A 19,606-nucleotide genomic window follows, 5' to 3' on the forward strand; every position below is an offset into this window, starting at 1 on the left:
ATGACAAAGCTGGCAGCTGCAAATCCTCCTGAGCAGGGTTGAGTGTTGGGTGGGCTGAGCACTCCACAAATGTCCAATTGGGCTGAACTTTGGATATGTTGTACTAGACACCCATTGGAACAAGTTTCATGAAGATCTTCACTTCATCCAAGCCCCATAGCATGCTGATCCAAGGCCAAGAAGCTGACCTACGAAATTGGGCTGGAAAGGAGATGTAGCCAAAATGTGTTTGTCTTTAAGCCCTTCTTCCATTCACCCAAATCAAGCCTTAACATGCATGGATTGCATCATTTCCTATCCAAAGTCATCATTGTTACCTAAATGTCAATTAACTGAAAGATAAACACAAAAAGGATTAAAAGCACAAGTTTAACTCAAAAACATAACCAAATCATAAGTTAGAAGGGTACAAAATGATATACAATTATGAACCGATCATGTTCATGTCACTGTTCACTGTTCACGGCGCTGTTCACAGGTGATAAACAGGTGATAAAATGGCGATAGAAAGTGCTGTTTGTGTTTTTCTCTAGTTTTCTTGTGTTGTTCCATTTCTTTTACACTTCTTTACTCATTTCTAGTTTCCCTCTTTCATTTGTGCATTTGTGGTGTGTTAAATAAGTGTTCTTTATGTACTCAAATTAGAACTTATAGGAAGCCGACAAGTTCTTCGTGGGATCGACCCCGTACTTACATAATCTATACTTCGATAGATTCGTGCACTTGCGGGTATTTTTAATTGGTTGTTTGCACATTAATTTGTGTCCTCTTAGGAATGCAACAAAAATGGTGATCAATCATTCAAACTAGCATATTAACTTATAAGCATAATGAATAAGAACAAAAACCATAATTGAAACTTGGAAACTAATTAAACTTGAATACTTAAGAAAGAATGTACATTACAAATAAAAGTAAAGTAGAACTAAGAAAACTTGAGGGAAAATTTAGTAAACTCATTTTGTTACAACAATTGACAACTTGAAAGGAAACTAAGAGAATTTGAGGGAGAGAAGGGAAGGGAGCTCTAGAGAAGTGTTTGAGAGCTCCCCCCCTTGGGGTGTATCTACGCAACAAGTTTTTGGCGCCGTTGCCGGGGATCGAACCCGGGTCACCCGCGTGACAGGCGGGAATACTTACCACTATACTACAACGACGCCAAAAACTTGTTGCGTAGATACACCCCAAGGGGGGGGAGCTCTCAAACACTTCTCTAGAGCTCCCTTCCCTTCTCTCCCTCAAATTCTCTTAGTTTCCTTTCAAGTTGTCAATTGTTGTAACAAAATGAGTTTACTAAATTTTCCCTCAAGTTTTCTTAGTTCTACTTTACTTTTATTTGTAATGTACATTCTTTCTTAAGTATTCAAGTTTAATTAGTTTCCAAGTTTCAATTATGGTTTTTGTTCTTATTCATTATGCTTATAAGTTAATATGCTAGTTTGAATGATTGATCACCATTTAGGCTTGCATGTTAGCTATCTTGGTTTGAATTAAGAGTAGACACCATGCTTTAATTCGAATTGAACTATGAATAGGAAGAGTATGTATGGACATTCGACAACAGGGATTAGATACATGCTTGGTTGTTTAAATTGTTCTTCTATGCTTAATGGGTTCCTAATGCTTAGTTTTAGGTTAGACAACAAATGATCAAATTAGGGAATTAGGAACACAGGCTCGTGCGCCAAAAATTGTTGCATTCCTAAAAGGACACAAATTAATGTGCAAACAACCAATTAAAAATACCCGCAAGTGCACGAATCTATTGAAGTATAGATTATGTAAGTACGGGGTCGATCCCACGAAGAACTTGTCGGCTTCCTATAAGTTCTAATTTGAGTACAAAGAGAACACTTAATTAACACACCACAAATGCACAAATAAAAGAGGGAAACTAGAAATGAGTAAAGAAGTGTAAAAGAAATAAAACAACACAAGAAAACTAAAGAAAAACACAAACAGCACTTTTTATCACCCTTTTATCACCTATGAACAGTGCTAAATCGACCGGTCGTGAGGCAGAAGCGACCGGTCGTTTTTGGGCAGAGTCGAAACTCAAATTTTGACGTGAAAAGCGACCGGTCGTCAGGTAAAAGCGAACGGTCGTTTTTGGGCAGATTCGTTTTCTCTGTTTTTCAGTTTCGACCTCTGTCCAGTGTTTTGCCTATAACTTTCCAACCGTACGTCCAAAATTCACGTTCTTTATACGGTTGGATTCAGCACAGAAAATGCAAGAACACAACGCGGACCAAAAGTCCAAAAAAGTTACGAAAATAAACAGAATTCAGTAAACAAGACACACAATGTAACAAACACACAACTCACACACACATTTGGGGGGGGGGGGGGGGTTTGGTTTGGTTCAAGTGACCTAATTCTATTGCATGAAAGTAAATGGACTTTGAATTTAAATGAGAATGACAGAGATGAATTATCAAAATGTGAAAGTACCAAGTAACAAACACTAGGGTTTCGGAATCCACCCTAAACAATTCTACCTATGTTCATGGATACTCAAGTGATGAACTCTAAACTTGTTGATGAAGATGTTCGCAATCAAGACCATGGGTCGTGGCTTAAGACGCATTGATTCTCTCTAATATACGTAAAGTGCATGGTTCGTGCTACAATACTTGTGCCCTCCCCATAACCGAACCTAGGTATGGTTCGTACTTCGATTCAATTACAAGGAGAACCCATTAAGTTCAAAGAGAATATGAACATCACAAGAATCCTAATAGCATGGTGTTTACATTAGGTATTCAAGAAACCAAATCACATGGATGATTCTTACTTCATCCATTTATTGCTTAGGATAACATGAAGATACACATAATCCCAACAATCTCAAGAAGCATGCTTTCAAAGATGGCCAACCAAGGAAAAACACACATCAAGGATAGATTAATTTGGTGAATTGGAATTCATCAACAATATCTAGAAATTCATACACTCAAGCATCAAAACAATAAGGTAATCATGTGTAGGGCTTCAACCTAAGCCCTAGCTATGGAGTTTAGTTCCTCATAATCATTTCAAACACAAATTCGAAATATAACTAGAAAGAGTTTACAGATTTGGAAATGATGAAAGCTTGAAGTCTTCAATGGTGGAAGTCGTCTCTCTTCTTCCTTGCTGCACCTCGTTCTCCTTCCTTAGATTTTTGCTCCCAATCTGCTCCTCAATTCTGGAATGATGTGGTCCTCTCTCCCGTTGCAAAGCTCCCCCAAATCTGATTGCAATCCCTTTTGACTTCTGCCCCTTCTTTCCAGCTCACTTTTAATATAAAACTTATTCTTTCTCTAAAGCTTTTGCCCATTGTCCCCTTGCAAATGATGAAGCCTTGTTTTAAGGTATAATCCAAGGCTCCAATTGACTCAGGAAATGCCACTCAAATGCAACGGCTTATGGTCAACCCCAATATTATAATCCACCACCACTTAGTCAATCTCACCAACCACCTCAAGGACCAACTTTGGAAGAAATTGTTGCTTCAATGGTTAGACACACAGATAGTTTCATCATGCAGAGGAATGACACCCATATGCAGAGGAATGATACCCACATGCAGAAAATGGTTAAGGCCATTGCCAATCTAGAAAATCAAGTAGGGCAAATTGTCACATCTTTGAGTCAAAGGGAAGCTAGGATAATGTCTAGCCAAACAGTGATACAAAATGGGCGTGAGCATGTTCAAGCAGTTACCTTGAGAACTGGTAAGGTAATTGGTGAAATTGATGGTTCTAAAAATTTGATTCACAATGTTGATGAAATGCAGGTTGAACAAGTGACTGAGCTTAAGGAAAAGGATGAAATCAACATGGGGGAAGATAAACAAGCAGCATCTTCACCTGAGTGGATCCCAAAGCATGAACTTGCAAGAAGGGCAAGAAAGGAGAAGGTAAGTCGTGAACCTACTGATGAAGATATCTTACATGCTCCTTTTCCTCACAGGTTGATGAGTTCTAGGAAAAATCAACATGCCAAGGACATATTGGAAACTTTCAAGCAAGTGCAAGTCAATATTCCTTCCTTGGATGCAAACAAGCTCAAGGAATGCGAAACTGTTGCATTAACGGAAGAGGTTTCTGCTGTTTTGCAAAGGAAGCTTCCTCCCAATTTGCAAGATCCAGGAAGTTTCACAATTCCTTGTATAGTTGGTGATAAATTGTTTGAGGAACCTTTAATTGATTTCGGTGCTTCAATTAATCTAATGCCATATTCTGTTTTTGAAGTACTAAAGGAAGACAAGCTGAACATCCATGTTCCAAGCACCAATCATATGTTCAATGTCACTCCTTCTACTCAAATGAGAAGGCCACCCGACCCTAAATATGTGCCTCCTCCATCTAATCCACGTATTGAAGAGCGCTTAAAATTGCTTTTGAAATCTACTCATGCGCATAAAAAGAAAAGAATACGAAATGGGTTGATTAGATGGCAAAGAGATTTGAAGAAACTTCATGTTCGGCACAAGGAGGCGATTGAGCCAAAACCCCCTAAGTGACCATGGTATGTTGGAAGTCCGGCAAAAGACTTTAAGTACACAAATGATCAAATCCAAGGCTCCAAAATGGATTCAGTTGCATCCTCAACTTGTGATACTCGCAAGTGCACGAACCGTTGGTAGTATAGCATATGTAAGTGCGAGGTCGATTCCACAGGGATTGGTGATTGAATGATCCAATTTAGTTTCCCTACACAAAACAGAAATGAAAAAGAAGGGAAATAAATAAAACAAGGAAGAAAGAAAATAACTAACTCAAGCAGATAAGTTCCCAAGTTCAATTAGATTAACGGATTGATTCTAGCTAATGTATGATTAAGCCATGGTGTGTTGTCATAACCTTGTGTTCCTAATTCCCTAATTTGATCATTTGTTGTCTAACCTAAAATTAAGCATTAGGAACCCATTAAGCATAGAAGAACAATTTAAACAACCAAGCATGTATCTAATCCCTGTTGTCGAATGTCCATACATACTCTTCCTATTCATAGTTCAATTCGAATTAAAGCATGGTGTATACTCTTAATTCAAACCAAGATAGCTAACATGCAAGCCTAAATGGTGATCAATCATTCAAACTAGCATATTAACTTATAAGCATAATGAATAAGAACAAAAATCATAATTGAAACTTGGAAACTAATCAAACTTGAAACTAAAGAAAAGAATTTACATAACAATGAAAATTAAGTAGAACTTGGAAAAACTTAAGGAGAATTTCAGCACAAAGATCTCATTATAACAATTGAAAATTAGAAAGAGAAACTAAGAGAATTTGAGGGAGAGAAGGGAAGGGAGCTCTAGAGAAGTGTTTGAGAGCTCCCCCCCTTGGGGTGTGTTTACAAGCTTAGAGAACTTCCCTATTTATAGGCCTAGGGGAAGTGAAAATCTGAATTCAATATGGCTAATGCATACAACACTTGTTTTATAAAATCTGAAATGGTTGATGCACTTGTATTAGAAAATCTAAATTGGGTGATGCACTTGTATTAGAAAATCTTGAATTGGTTGATGCACTTCACCAATAGATCCCACCAGCAGCCCTAGCTCATCTTCATGTCACCATGACCAAGCTTCCAACCAGAAATGATAGCTCATACCTAGCTCACCATGACCAAGCATCCAACCAGCACATGCTGAGGTCAGCATGACCAGCAACTTCAAGGGCTTACAACTTGGGCTTCTCTTAATAAAATTAGGACTTTAAGCACTCAAACTTGAAGTTCAGAATGTCTTCTTTCCAGCCATATGTTATTTGGGCCAATCCAAGGTCGGAGGAAGAAGTTAAGGCCGAAACAAATTGCTAACTCATTTTCCGCGCTGATAAGATCCATCCTGAGCATGGTTCTGTGTTTGCTAGGTAACGGACTCCATATTTATCCAATGGGGCTGAATTTTGGATATGTTATAGTATACACCAATTGGAACAACTTTCATGAAGAATGTGGCCTCATTAGAGCTATGTAGGTTGTTGAAACAAAGCTTGCAATATGACCTACGAAACTGGACTGGCAGGGGGCTGTAGCCAAAATTGAGTTTGTCTTTAAGCTCTTCTTCCCTTCATCCAAATTAGGCCTTAACATGCATGGATTGCATGAATTATGCTCTCTAAAGCCATCATTATTACCTAAAGCTCAATGAACTGAAAGATAAACACAAAAATGATTAAAAGCACAAGTTTAACTAAAAAACATAACCAAATCATAAGCTAGAAGGGTACAAAATGATATACAATTATGAACCGATCAATACTCTACAATTGTAAAGGTTATCCTCTGCTTGGACGACTGCCATTGGCCCCTGCGATCTTCAAGCCCCTTAATCGTATTTCGCTTTCTCTTATTAGAAGCCTTTTGGCGAAGAAATTTGGAGTTCTTGTCCCTGGTTTTTAGCCAAGTCTCTTTTGATCTTTATCTCCAGTAGAGCTCATCCTTAGCGAGTAACACATCAAGATCACATTGGATTAGATGTCGTTCCTCCTCAACAGTAGAAGAATAAGGAGCAGCGAACAAACTCGCCAGCTTTGAGCGCAGAATCTTGGTTTCTCTCTTCACATTACCAAAGAGATGTTTATTCCACTGCATCAGCACCCCACTAATTTTCTTTGTTTTTTTTTTTGTCAAAACCCCTCACGGGGTCAATATCACCAACTGAATTCCAAGCCTCTCAAATAGTATTTTCACACTCCTCATATGTAGTCCACATCTCCTCAAACCGGAATCGTCTATGCCTCGTGTAGTGAACCTTAGGAGCCACCCGTGCCTTTACTATAATTGGAACATGGTCTGATCGGCTAGGTGCCAAATGATGCACAATAGAATGGGAGAAAAGGTCTCTCCAAGAATCGGATGCAAGAGCCCTATCCAACCTTACTTTTATGAAGTCGTATATGTACCTCTTTTTCCACGTGAACTTATAACCCTGGTAACCCATGTCGCGTAGCCCAAGTTTTATGAAAATGTCTCGAATACCTCTCATATGGCGCTCATTCCTCGGAGGACCACCCTCCTTCTCATTTGTCCAGAGGATTTCATTAAAATCTCCCACATAAAGCCATGGGACATTTTGTTGTGAACTGAGTTCGCCCAACAACGTCTAAGACTTTTCATGATCCTGAACTGCTAGAAAGCCTTAAAAACCAATTAGACTTCAATAAATCCCATCATTCCTCGTACCAATTCTTACGTCGATAAAGTGATCAGCAACAGAGTTGACAAAAAGGTTAACGTCCTCCTTCCATATCAACGATAAGCCACCTAACTGCCCCTTGCTACTAGCACTAACCACACTATGGAAACCAAGTATTTTTGAAATCTTTGTCATATGATCACTATTACATCAGGTTTCACAAAGAAACAAAATGTTGGGAACTTCTTCACGAATCAAACTCCTCAATCCATTAACTGTCCAGGGGTTCCCAATTCCCTGGTAGTTTCAACTTATAATATTCATAGCTCCCGGCGAGGTGGGGCACTCCCAACCTCCACTGATCCCATAAGTGAGTTTGATTGTCCAGAAGAGAGGTCGCTTCCCAAGCTGAACCCTCGCTGCATCCGTCTTGTCAACATTTTTCCTTTTGCCAGATGGAATGAAATCACTTCAAATCTCCTTTCTTGGATTCCATCCCTTTCGTTTCTAGGTGCGCCTGTCATCCGTCTGCCAAACATGTGTTAAAAAGCGCTCAATCAATGACATGTGTCCAAAAGAATCCCCCAAGGAATTTTGTCCTCCCTGCTTTGCCTTGTCCCCAATCTCAGCCTATATCAATTCATTCGTGGAGTCAAACGCCAGATGTAATCCCAAAGAGAGCTCTGGGTGCGGTCCACATGGGCTAGATTCCACACCTCCTTTTCTGCATCCAAGTTGGACTCACATGTACCCCCTTTTATCGTATGGGAATCGCCAGGGAGGGACATCGATGTGCTATTCCCCATCAACTCTCCACCCAAGGAAAATACCCTTAAATAATTTAAAAATGTATCTGAGCTGTCAGTTGGCATCACGTTGAGGTCAGGAAGTTTCACGCCACCAACATTCCCAACATGCATTGGATCATCACACCCCTTGTCAAAAGCACATGGGTTACACTCATTAGTGTAAGCTACCTCCACGTTAGCCCTAGTCATCTTGTCTATCGTCTCTCCATCAAGATGCAAGGTCGGTGAAGTCTCCTCCTCCATATCCTCACCAGCTGGCACACGCATGACCCACTACTGGGAGGACGACCCAAAATGCCGACACTTGGGTCTGCGATACTTAGGTCCCACCACATCCCCTTGAAACCAAAGCCCGAATGGTTTCTTGTTATCCACGAGTTCTCGGCCTTCCTGGCAACTTCTCATAATGGACAGTCATCCACTTAACCTTGCCTTCGAGGTGAGGAAGGAGAACTGGCATGAATCTTCTTAAAGGTTTCATAATATCAAGAGCCACCAGGATACACAACACACTTCCGAAATAACTCCCTGCTTTATTCTAATATGTGACAATGAATTAGCCCAGAGCCATTCCAATTTCTCTGCCCATTGGCCGAGTCATAAGCACCAATGGGAGACCTCGAATCTGCACCCAGAACTCTTGCATATTGAGTGGGACAAGTCGAGGGTTCACATACTCATCGGCCTCCGCCATAACCAGCAAAGATTGGTTGAATGTCCAAGGTCCTCCCATGCAGAACATTGCTCTCTCCTCCTTAGAGTTAAAGGAGAAAACAAAACATTGGTTGTCCAGGTCTCCAATTTGGACCCTAGCCTTTGGTTGCCAGATTGCAGTCATGGTGCGTTTGAAAGCCTCATTGTTAAAGGACTTCTTTGTGAGTAACTTTCCAATGAGGAGAAACTTTGCCATTTTCAAGTTATCCCTGGGACCCCTCGCAACCTCGAGCACTTGTTGTTCCTCTTTCATGAGTCCAAAGCGCTCGGCAAAGTTGGAGACTAGATCATCCATTCTTTTAAAGACAACTTCGATAGCCCACACTACCCACCAACTCAGGTACAGAAGCCAGTCAAAGACCCACTGTAGTTCTCCAGGTTGCATGCGCATCCACATAGAGAAAAAAATTCAACACACAGCCTTGCAAAGAGGTTCGCGACTGATGACTCTCCTAGTGAAAAACTCTAGAGAGCCTAGAGAAAAACTAGAGAGAATTCGGCTCCCCTTTGTAGAAACCAGCTAGCTACTAAGAGCTAGGTGTGGCAAGCAATTCTATGCAGAAAAAGACACCATACTGACTGTGGCAGATCTATGCACCTCCCCTCTCCGAAACAAACCAATATAGGTCCTTCAAATTGCCCCATTGTGCAATTAGTGGTGGTGCACTCCAGGTGTTTGACAAAATGACAAAGCCAAAGTTTGTTGTGCTGCGTGAGGGCGCCATATTTTTTTATTTTTTTATTTTTTTGGAAGTCTTGGGCCAGGCCAGAAAAAGAGAGAGGAGGAAATAGGACTGCAATTCATGGGCTTTAAACAACATGCTTAAGCCTGCATTTCGTGGGCTTTAAAAAGTCTTTAAACATGTTTTATTTTCTTATTTAAACAAGGATTACAAAAGAATTTAAAAAGAAGGAAATCAATTGGTTCTATTGCTGCGTTTTTTTCCTTCTTGGCCAAAAGTAAGTATGTTGTTCTGCGTTTTTTTTTTGTTTTTGACCAAAAGCCAATTCGTTTCTTCTTCTTCTTTTTTTTTTCTTCCCTTTTTTATAATCGACTTCTTATAGGGGTCAATAGCCCTCCAATTGGCTCATGCTTTCCCAATAATGCAAATAATAAAATGCTTATTCAACTTAAAAGCGTAAATTTTAAGTATATAATGTGTAGTAAATTAGTATTTTTAAAAAGATTAGATAAATGGGAATTGGAAGGAGGTCAAATTTTTGTTGCTTTCAAGACTAAATATAATAAGCCAGTGTTGGGGTTTAGGTGTCAACCCATTCCCATGCTTCCTGCGAAAGCCATTCCACTAGTGAATTTTTAAACTTCATTTGCTTATTCTTTTTTTTTTCTTTTTTCTTTTTTTAACGTGACGCTCTCTTGGATTTTTTGAGTAACTTTATTTGTAAGATCCTCCCAACAATTTTGTTTGTATATTATATATATATACGCACCAAAATCAATTTTATTTTTTGTAGACAACTAGTTCAAGTGGGTACTGGTGACGCGCTAAAGATTGTGACACCAATCCAAGACATGACTCCAAGCTAAGAACATCTACCTCCAATGGTGTGACAAAAGCCATACTGCCACCAAATTTAAATATGCTTTGATGCATGTAAGAGCAAGTGCAATGGTAAAAAAATGTGAGCATGTGAAGAATTGTCTTACATCGGAAAGTTAAGAAATTATGTAAGGGTTTGACTCAACACGTGATAGCAACAATATTCATCAGTGTTGTTTCATTTGCTCAAATTTCTCAATCACAAGGGAAAAAAAATACCTTTTTATTGAATTAGTTGTTCATACACACCAAACTTAACTAGTGAAGGCGCTCAAATCTTGTTTGAAATGTTAGGTGTGCCAAAATTTTATTATAACAATTGATGATGTGAGATTTGGTTTCTATTGCTGTCTATGAAACGTTTTAAGTTTATCAATATTTAATAAGAAAAATAGATGTCTAAATTGAATGTGACACCCTCTAGGTCACAAGGGGCCTCTTTGATGACATTGGTCAGTCGCAGACTAACATGTGTCTCTTCATTTTGGGGAATCATTCGTCGGTGGAATATTCATAGGTTTAATGGTCTTTAAATGGAGCAGCGCGTGGATTTCTAAGTGAAGCACATAGGCGCTAGCACGCACTATGATCGATATGATCCACGCGCTGTCCTTACAGCCCGACCACATGGATGTTAACGGGCATGGTCAGCCTTTTTATCCTAAGAGCCTTCCTAGGCACAGATAAAAGAGTTTTGGGCTTTTTTTGGTTTGGGCCCGCCCACTTCCTCAAGTGACGAGGACTTGTTTTAGAACTCTTTTTGGCATGCCCAATTCATATTTGATATCCAATAGTAAGAATATCATTTGTGTAGACCTTCCCCACCAAACAACACCCTGGCCAATTGGTCTTTGATGTCTTCCACTTAAGTTATAGAGGGCATATTGGTTTGAGTTTCTTTGTATTTGTTTTATTCACAGATAACAAATATAGATGGTACATGTGGAGTATACATCAAAGAGTAATGTGGTCCTGAGACATGTTGGCCTACCGTGAACTTCCCTCTCATTGACTATATCCATCTACTTACGCTTCAATTTTTCTTCGGAAAATAGTTTCAAATAGCATTATCATTATAACAAAGTTCTCAAATAGCATTGTTAGTGTAACAAATCGACAACATCTACACAATATTGATGCTTTATTTATGTCGTATCAAGATTATTTGGGATTCTTTGCTATCAAAATTAACGGGATAATATAAAGGGAGCTGATTTTCCCGCTCCTCTTTTATCCACTTACACGTCTTTTATTGGAAATTGTATATTCTCACTCCCCTTTTGTTCACTTACATTCCATTTTTTGTTATAGTAAAAATATTGAAAAACAAAGAGGAGTATAAGTTGACAAAAGGAGAGTGGGAAAATTAGCACCCAATATAAATAGCTTATCAAGATGATTATCTATATAATAAGACTATTTGTTGCAGAATTAATATAAACAACTTAAAACTAACAGAACTCTCGAATAGCATTATTTTTTATACCAAATCGATAATGTCGACATAATATTAATATTTTATTTATGTCATATCAAGACTATTTGAGACTTTTTTTAATCAAAATAATAGGATAATATCAACAACACATCGAGATAATATCTTTATAATTAGACTATTCAATTATAGTGTTATTTTAGAAAACCAATAGTAACTCAACTTTGGCACGAACTTTAGCCGTTTGTAATTCAACTTTGGCATACCAATAGTCATATGCCCCTGATCAATTTGTTCAGATACAATTATATTAAAATTAAAATTGAAGCAAAACCCTACGGGAGGAAAAAAAAAACTTACCTATACCGAGGAGAGCACATACTGATCCCAACCTTCAATGCATATATATTAAAGTTGATGACCATCAAATCTGTAATAAAATATAACTGAACCAATTCCCACCTCATTAAGTGTATGAATCAATTTTGGATGCAGAAAAGCTTCTCCAATTGAAATGGTGTTCATTCAATGATTGCCCCTATACCCACCAAACATTAACCACATAGAATGGCTCACCACATAGACTTGAAGACAGAGCCATAGAAATAGACCTTTCCATAGGGGCTCTTTAGCCCTCTTAGAAACCAGCTAGCTACTATAAGAGCTAGGTGTGGTAAGCAATTCAATGCAGAAAAAGACACCACACTGATGTGCATTTCATTATCAGGGCAAAAGAAAAGACCCACTGGGACCACAATCTTACCTTGTGAATTATTGAACAAAGTTGTGGACAAACTTGGGTCCATTTGGATTTTCCATGTCCCAAAAGTTCTTTAGATCTTTAGACTTTTTTTGGTTATTGGAACGAATTTGAGGGGAAATTATTTTCCATGTTATTTTCTAAAGGATGGGAATTGGACATTCCTTTTCCATATTTGGTAATCCTGGGAAAGTAACTAAGAAATACCACTTTATTTCCTTTCACATGTTTTGTTTGTGTAGGAATGTAAAACGAAATTTGTTTAATTTTCCAATTACACCCATATGAAATCAAATAAAAAAAAAAGGAATGCATTTAATACTATATTATAATTCTAAATCGTTAATAGTAACAATATGATCATGCAAAATGTATATTTAATGTTCGCTCATTTTCCAAACTTTCCCATGAGAAGGAAAATAAAACCCAAGGGGATCATTGGAACTTACTCCTTACTCATCTTTTATGGTCCTCAAATTATTCAACTCTGCCATGGCCACCTGCCAATTCCATCAGTACAGAATGTTTCTGATGTTAAGAAACTGAGACCAGTGAAGAATGCACTGAAGGGTTAATGTTTTTATTATTTTTGAAAGTTGATTTGAGAAATTCCTCTTTTCTGGTTTTCCTCAAGAACCAAACAAATTTGTACGCTTACTTTCTGGCAATTAAGCAATCTTGAAATGCTACGCAACAGAACAGGGTAATAGAAAAAGGGCAGGCTTAAAACTTAAATATGCATAATGACATTGCACAATTAGGCACAGAACTACTGTCCAACATTTAAATTTCTAATTCCATTACAATTGCTGCCATCTGAATGAGCTAGAAGCAACTGCTTTACATACTTTGGGAACACCTAGAAACAGAAAAGTAAAAGATCAAACACAAAGATTACTCACACAATCTGCAAACACCAGATTAAATAAACAGGAAGGGAGTGATTCTTGAACTTTCTGTATCAAATCTTCCATCTCTTTGGTTCACTTGTATTCCAAAATCATGTTGTTCTCAGGAGCCAGACCAACACAAGCCCTCAGGATATTCTCCAGCATTGCCCTCTGCTTTGACAGTGCATTCACCACAGGAGTGCCTGGTGGAACCTGTTTTGCCAACACACCACACCAGATTATTATAAATCACTCAGTAGTTTCAAGACTCACATGACCCAATCAATATTTTCCAACCTCCTTCCCCACTCTCATGTGAAGTCACCATGTTTTTTTAACTAAAAAACATAAATGTCAAATCAACTACTTGAAGCCCAATTCCCCAATGACCCAATTAATATTTCTGACCCTTTCCCCCTCACTCTTTTGTGAAGCCACTTTGGAATCTTAACCAGAAAACATAAATGTCAAATCAACCACTTGAATTCTAATTTCCCTTTTTTTTTTTTTTTTTTTTTTTTCTGTCTTTCATTTCTGGATACCTCTCAAGAGCATTAATGTGCAAAAATAAATTCATAACAACAACTGATGTATACCAATGACAGTGACAAAACCATTGATATTAGACTTACAAGAGGAGCCTTGCTGAGGTAACTGAGAATGGTTGCCACCGGGTGGAAAGAGTGGAACTTGCCCTGTAAACAAAAGGAGACAGAAAAACATTTTAGCATCATTTCTAATGAGAAGTCATTATAATGCTACTATGACCAATATAATGTGGCTTCTAAATAAATACTGTTGCACAAGCACATCACAAGCTAGTTATGCTCCAATTGTGAACAATTAAGCTAAAAGTGAGCAATTGTATTATTATTGTTACAAAATCAAACATACCTCTGCTTCAGATTTGAGCTGGATGCGAGTGCTGAGCTCAGCCAGGAGAACCAAATCAAGGATGATAGGAGCAGCCAAGAGGGAGTCTTCACAGGTGTTGTGCATCACAATGGTGTTTTTCCCACCCAAGAAAATCTCAGAAGTGTACTCATCCATGGCTCTCTTGCTATCTGCCACATATGGCACGTACTTGATGACCACAACATGGTCAGGGTGTTCACCAGGCTCATAGAGGATGCCATTGCTAGAGACCATGTCATCCACAACATTGCTCTTTGAAATCTCTTTGGACCTGAAGGTTTGTGGGGCTGAAAGATTCATGCCATCATTGTTTCCAAGATGGTTATAGCTCACTATGGATGTTGGCTTGATGCCAGCCCCAACAAGGAAATCAACCAAAACTGATTTAATCTTGGTCTGACCACTCTTAAAATCATCCCCACCAATCAAACAGTTTCTCCTTACTGCCAAATCAATCAGCCCTGCCAATAATAGTCACATTCAATCACATCAAACACTTGATTGGAGCAAAGGGTTATTAGCTAAAAAATTTGGAAAATAAGATAGAAAAGAGAAAAGGGTGCTTATTAGCCAAAAATTTTGTAAAAGAAGGAAAACATAAAAAGGGCTATTAGCTAATTAGCTAGGCTACCTGGGACAAAAGTGTTTTGCGGGCTTCCATTGATGAAAGGAACGTTTTCAAGAACACAAGCTATGGCATACAAGGTGGAAGGAGAAATCTCAGCTTCATTCTTGTCCACCGAACCCAAAAGGTTCTCCACGGTGTCGTTTAACCCCACAGCCACATTACTGTACCTCTCAGTGTTGGCAGTCCACAGCACAACCACCTTGTCCACTTTGTTCTGCTCCTTAAACTCTCTGTTTAATTAGGACATACATAAAGCACTAATTAGCACCAAACTAACGTTCTTTCAAGGACAAACACTTGACAGTTAACACTGTTGATTTGTATTAATTAATTCGATTTTAGAATTATCTAGTACCTAATGTCTTTGATGATTTGTTGGACTTGTTCCTTCTTGGTCCCCTTGATCACGTTGTTGGCACGTGCACCTTGGTTAGCAGCAATGAAATCAGGGTCATAGATTCCAGGGAGTGGGAGCATGGACTCCATGTATGGCCTCAGTTGCTTTTGCAGATCAATGTCCAGGACCCTGGCCCTAGCCATAGCATCTGCTAGGTTCATATCACTTATATCCCAACCCCCAAACACAATGTCATCTGGGTTAACCTGAAAACCAAATTTTTAGCTCTGAATTAATGTTAATGTATAATTTTACATAATTAATTAAACCAGAAGCAACTGAAACACCAATTAAGAAATCAAAAGTATAAAATTACCATAGGAAGCAGGCTCTTAAATGGGGCATAGATCTCTTCTCCATTGAAAGACCCAACACGGATGGATGAGGCTTGGGTCAGTGAGCCAAAGTAATTGGCTTGTTGCACCTTGTCCTTGGTTGCCCAGGAGATTCCTCTGAGAATTTACAATACCCATATCTTACAATTAATAAAAAATTCATGTACAGACAAAGTGGAACATTTAAAAAAAATATATCAACATTTTAAACCACAAACACAATCTGAACAACCATCACAATGATTAGAGCTTAAATTTGATTCCCAAATAAAAATTGTTACTAAAATGCAGGTGGAAATGAAGAAATTGAAGCACTCACTCTCTGTTTGCTATGACACCAGCAGTGAGGGTTGAGCCATTGTTTCCACCCCAGCCCACAAGCATTACCCTGTATCCCAAAAATCAACAAACACATCAAATCAATAAAAATCAAAACTTTAAGACTTACCCAGAAAAATTATGAAAGACAAAATTATAACCCAACAATCAGATTTCATTTTAAATTTTGAAATGGCAAAACAAAACGGTCTGGGTTAGTGATGCAAACCCTAGTTTGGGGACATGGATATCAGTCTTGAATTCATATTTGACAGTTTTGGGCTTGACAATCCATTGGTATGTGCCCTTCCTGTCCTCATGGACAAGCTCAGTGGTCTCGTAGCTGTACACGGAATGAATCTCATTCTCTGTGTACTTTACATTAGGGGACTCTACCTTAAAGCTCTCGATGAACATTTTCTCAATCTCTGTTTTTTGTTCTTCTTCCCCGAGAAAATTAGATTTTCTATGGAACCAAACAAAGACTGGCGAGGAGATAAAGATTAAGGTGTAGCACTATCTCTCAGTTCTCAATCCTAGGCTTGTACTGCTCCTGCAACTTGCTCCGATGCACTGTATTTATAGAGGAGATGTGACACTGCAGCTACACGTGGCTCAACTGAGTGGCGTCTAGTGCCTTAGGATTATTGGCTCTTGGTTTGGAGAAGCTTGGCCATGCAAATACAGCAAAACCCAAAAATTATGAATAAAGAGAAAAGAGAAAAGAGAAAAGGTTGCTTCTATTTAGACCTCTAATTTTCCCCATATAGTACATTATTTTTGTAAGTTCAAAATATAAATTTTCCAATTTGGCATAATCGAAGAGGCAAAACTGATACGAAACCTCTTAAAAGAAATTTTCATTTTCTTCCCTTCCGTAATGCCTCTTTTTGCAAGAATACATATTATTAACGCTTCTTCGTTACATGAAAGTGTTCAGTGGCGGAATCAAGATCTTATCATGTTTGGGGGCAAATGTAGACGTCCAAGGCCCTAAACCCCAAGGCATTTACCAAAGAAATATACTTCTCTCCTTACCAGGTAAGTAAGAGCTCTTATATTCCTGTCAATAGTAGTGTGACATGTGTGCAGAAGTTTTTCTTTTTGTGTTTTTGATGAATTATTTTTGCTTGTATCAAACTGTTATTTGTAGGAAAGAGGAGTATCTCCTTACAGATAAGGAGGCAAGTTATATCCTTTACGAAATCAGCCTACAACAGCACCACCTATCATATGTATATTCTAATTTCTATATTGAAAATGAAGATGGTAAACCAAAAGGTAGATCAGTAAAATCCAAATTGAAGTAATCAAACAATTGATCACACCGTGATTCAGTCATGAACACCAAACCAGACAACCAACATGTTGTGTACATAAGATATGTATAAGATTTTACCCCTTCGTATGGACTTTTGTCAAACACCTTGCCTCCATGGCACCAAACTAAAACAAAGATTCAATAGAGATATTAGGGACTTCATATGTATCAAAAAGGCGAGTAGAGGTTATAGTCTTCACTCACTCTTGGGTGGATCCGCCACTGAAAGTGTCCATTGCCGCCATTTTGACTTTTTTTTTAATTTTCATTTCCTGAGAGAAAAATTTATATAAAATAAAATATTGTTAAAAGGTATAAAAAAAAAAACTGAAAAAATGAAATAGTGGTCTAAATAGAACCATATCCTGTCCACCAAAAAAAAAAACTAAAACCACTCAAGAAAAAATGAAATGAAAGGTAATTTTATGAAAATATTAACCTTCTTACTGATAAGAAACCACTTTTCTGTACAAAAAATAAATTTTAATTCCATAGTCCAATTTTTTTTTTCCAAGTGATATTATGAAAATTTTGAGCTTGCTACCTATTCCGATAATATGGGGAAAGTAGCACTGTACTAAGAGTTGGTTAGTTACGTGTAGTCATACTAAATTATAAGAGTGCTGCTATTTCCACCCCCTTATTCTATTTCCTCATCCATCTTATCTTCCCACCCACCATATAAATTTGAATAAACACAAACTTATCTTTCCACCCACCATTATTCCTAAAATACCATTTAATTGTATTTCCATATTTGCTATTACAATAAAATAAAAATAAAAATAAAAATAAAAATTCTTCAATTAGCCTATACCCATCTCAATTGCCCTCTCCTCCCCCTCCCCCCACCCCAACCTGCTCCTCTGGCGAAAACCCAACAGTCAACACCATGACCTTACAAACATTTAACTCTCCTTCTTCAACCAAAGAAAAAACTCTCCTTCTACTGCCAACGAAAAAAACACTCCCCTTCCTATCAACCACAAAAAAAAAAAAAAAAAAAAACTCACATTGATTACTCCATCTGTTCCAAAAAATGAAAACACATTTGCTTTATTTTATTTTTAATTTCCAAGACTACAAGAGAGGTGTTGTTTGAGTTTGAAATTAAAAGGAAAGAAAGAGACGAAGGAAGAAAAGGAAATGACCATGGGTTTATGTCAGTTTTAGAGTTGCCCAAAAGCTCAAAGTCGATGTAATTATGGGACTACTTGAGCTTTAGAGTTAGAGAAGAAGGAAAAACGATTGGATTATGTGTGACTGAAAATAAAATTGGGGTTATGAGTTTGTAAGTTTAGGTTTTCTTCTGGTTCACAGGGAGATAAAGATGTTGACTTCGTTTTGTTTGGTGGGTTGGGTATGAAGATGTGTGTGGATTTCAAACAAAATGAAAATGAAAATGAAAATATGGGTGTGGGTGCGTGTGAGAGAGATTGAAAGAGTTGTCCTCATAAGTCATTTTACAAAGGAGTAAATTTGTCTTTAAAATTTTGAAAATAAGGTGGGTGGGAAAATAAGACAGGTGGGTGGAAATAGTAGCACTCAATTATAATTATACATTGGTTTTATTTCAACCATTTCTAATTTTATTAGATGTTGTTGGTTGGTCCTAAAAAGTGAGAACCCTACCCCTCTCCCGAATAGCCCTCCGTCGCCACAATTAGGGGTGGGTATTCAAACCAGAGAACCAAGCCGAATTGGGCCTAAAAAAGGGGGAAAAATCGGGATGAAAAAAAATTGGACCGAGTTGACCAAAAATCGAACCTGATTAATTTGGTCCAATTCTGATTCTAGTTCTTATAGAGACAGGACCGAACCGTACCGACTGTGTATTTTATAATTTTATAATAAAATATTTAAGCCTATAACTAATTTTTCTTCAAGCCCAATTCCAAATCACCTCTCTTTTATAGGCCTAATCACCTCACTTTGCATGAAATTGGGCAATTTGTGAATTTTGAAGCCAAAAAAATATATATTATTGTTGGGTTTTGTAAAAAAAAATTCAAAAATTCAACCCAAAAAAAAAAAAATCTAGTCCAAAAAGCTAGCTTATGAGCAAACCGGACTGGATTATTTTTTCATCAAAACAAAACTGAATCAGACTAGATAAATAATGCCAGTTTCGATTCCGATTTGGGGTGAGAACTGGACCGAATCAGACTGTGCTTACCCCTAATTGTAACACTCTTTGAGGGGGGATGATATCATTTCTCCTCATCCCCTCTTTTCCTCCCATCTCCTCTCATTTTCTCCTCTCATCACTTTTGTTCTTCTTTTTACTCTCCTTTTGTGAGAGTTTTCTATATTATGTGTGAGAGTTTCTCTCTCCTTTGTAAGAGCTATATCTCTCTCCCTTGTAAGAGTTTTTATGGTTGACTCCT

The 19,606-nt window shown here is 38.0% G+C and overlaps 1 protein-coding gene and 1 non-coding gene across 2 annotated transcripts; both read right to left on the bottom strand.

Annotated features, from left to right (window-relative positions):
• Nucleotides 1–1,085: 1,085 nt before the first annotated feature.
• On the bottom strand, nucleotides 1,086–1,157 carry TRNAD-GUC (transfer RNA aspartic acid (anticodon GUC)). Its single transcript has one exon. It is a non-coding gene; the product is annotated as a tRNA-Asp (tRNA).
• Nucleotides 1,158–13,138: 11,981 nt separating this feature from the next.
• LOC110746601 (inositol-3-phosphate synthase) lies at nucleotides 13,139–16,464 on the bottom strand. The gene is made up of 8 exons (XM_088255247.1): nucleotides 16,128–16,464; nucleotides 15,900–15,968; nucleotides 15,562–15,697; nucleotides 15,204–15,451; nucleotides 14,852–15,078; nucleotides 14,200–14,681; nucleotides 13,938–14,000; nucleotides 13,139–13,518 (listed from the first exon to the last, which is right to left on the bottom strand). Exons 1-8 carry the CDS (start codon nucleotides 16,313–16,315, stop codon nucleotides 13,399–13,401), a joined length of 1,533 nt encoding a protein of 510 aa, XP_088111373.1. The 5' UTR covers nucleotides 16,316–16,464; the 3' UTR covers nucleotides 13,139–13,398.
• Nucleotides 16,465–19,606: the final 3,142 nt, after the last annotated feature.

This window comes from Prunus avium, chromosome 6 (assembly GCF_965620075.1).
Source record: "Prunus avium chromosome 6, drPruAviu1.hap1.1, whole genome shotgun sequence".
Taxonomy (NCBI): Eukaryota; Viridiplantae; Streptophyta; class Magnoliopsida; order Rosales; family Rosaceae; genus Prunus; species Prunus avium.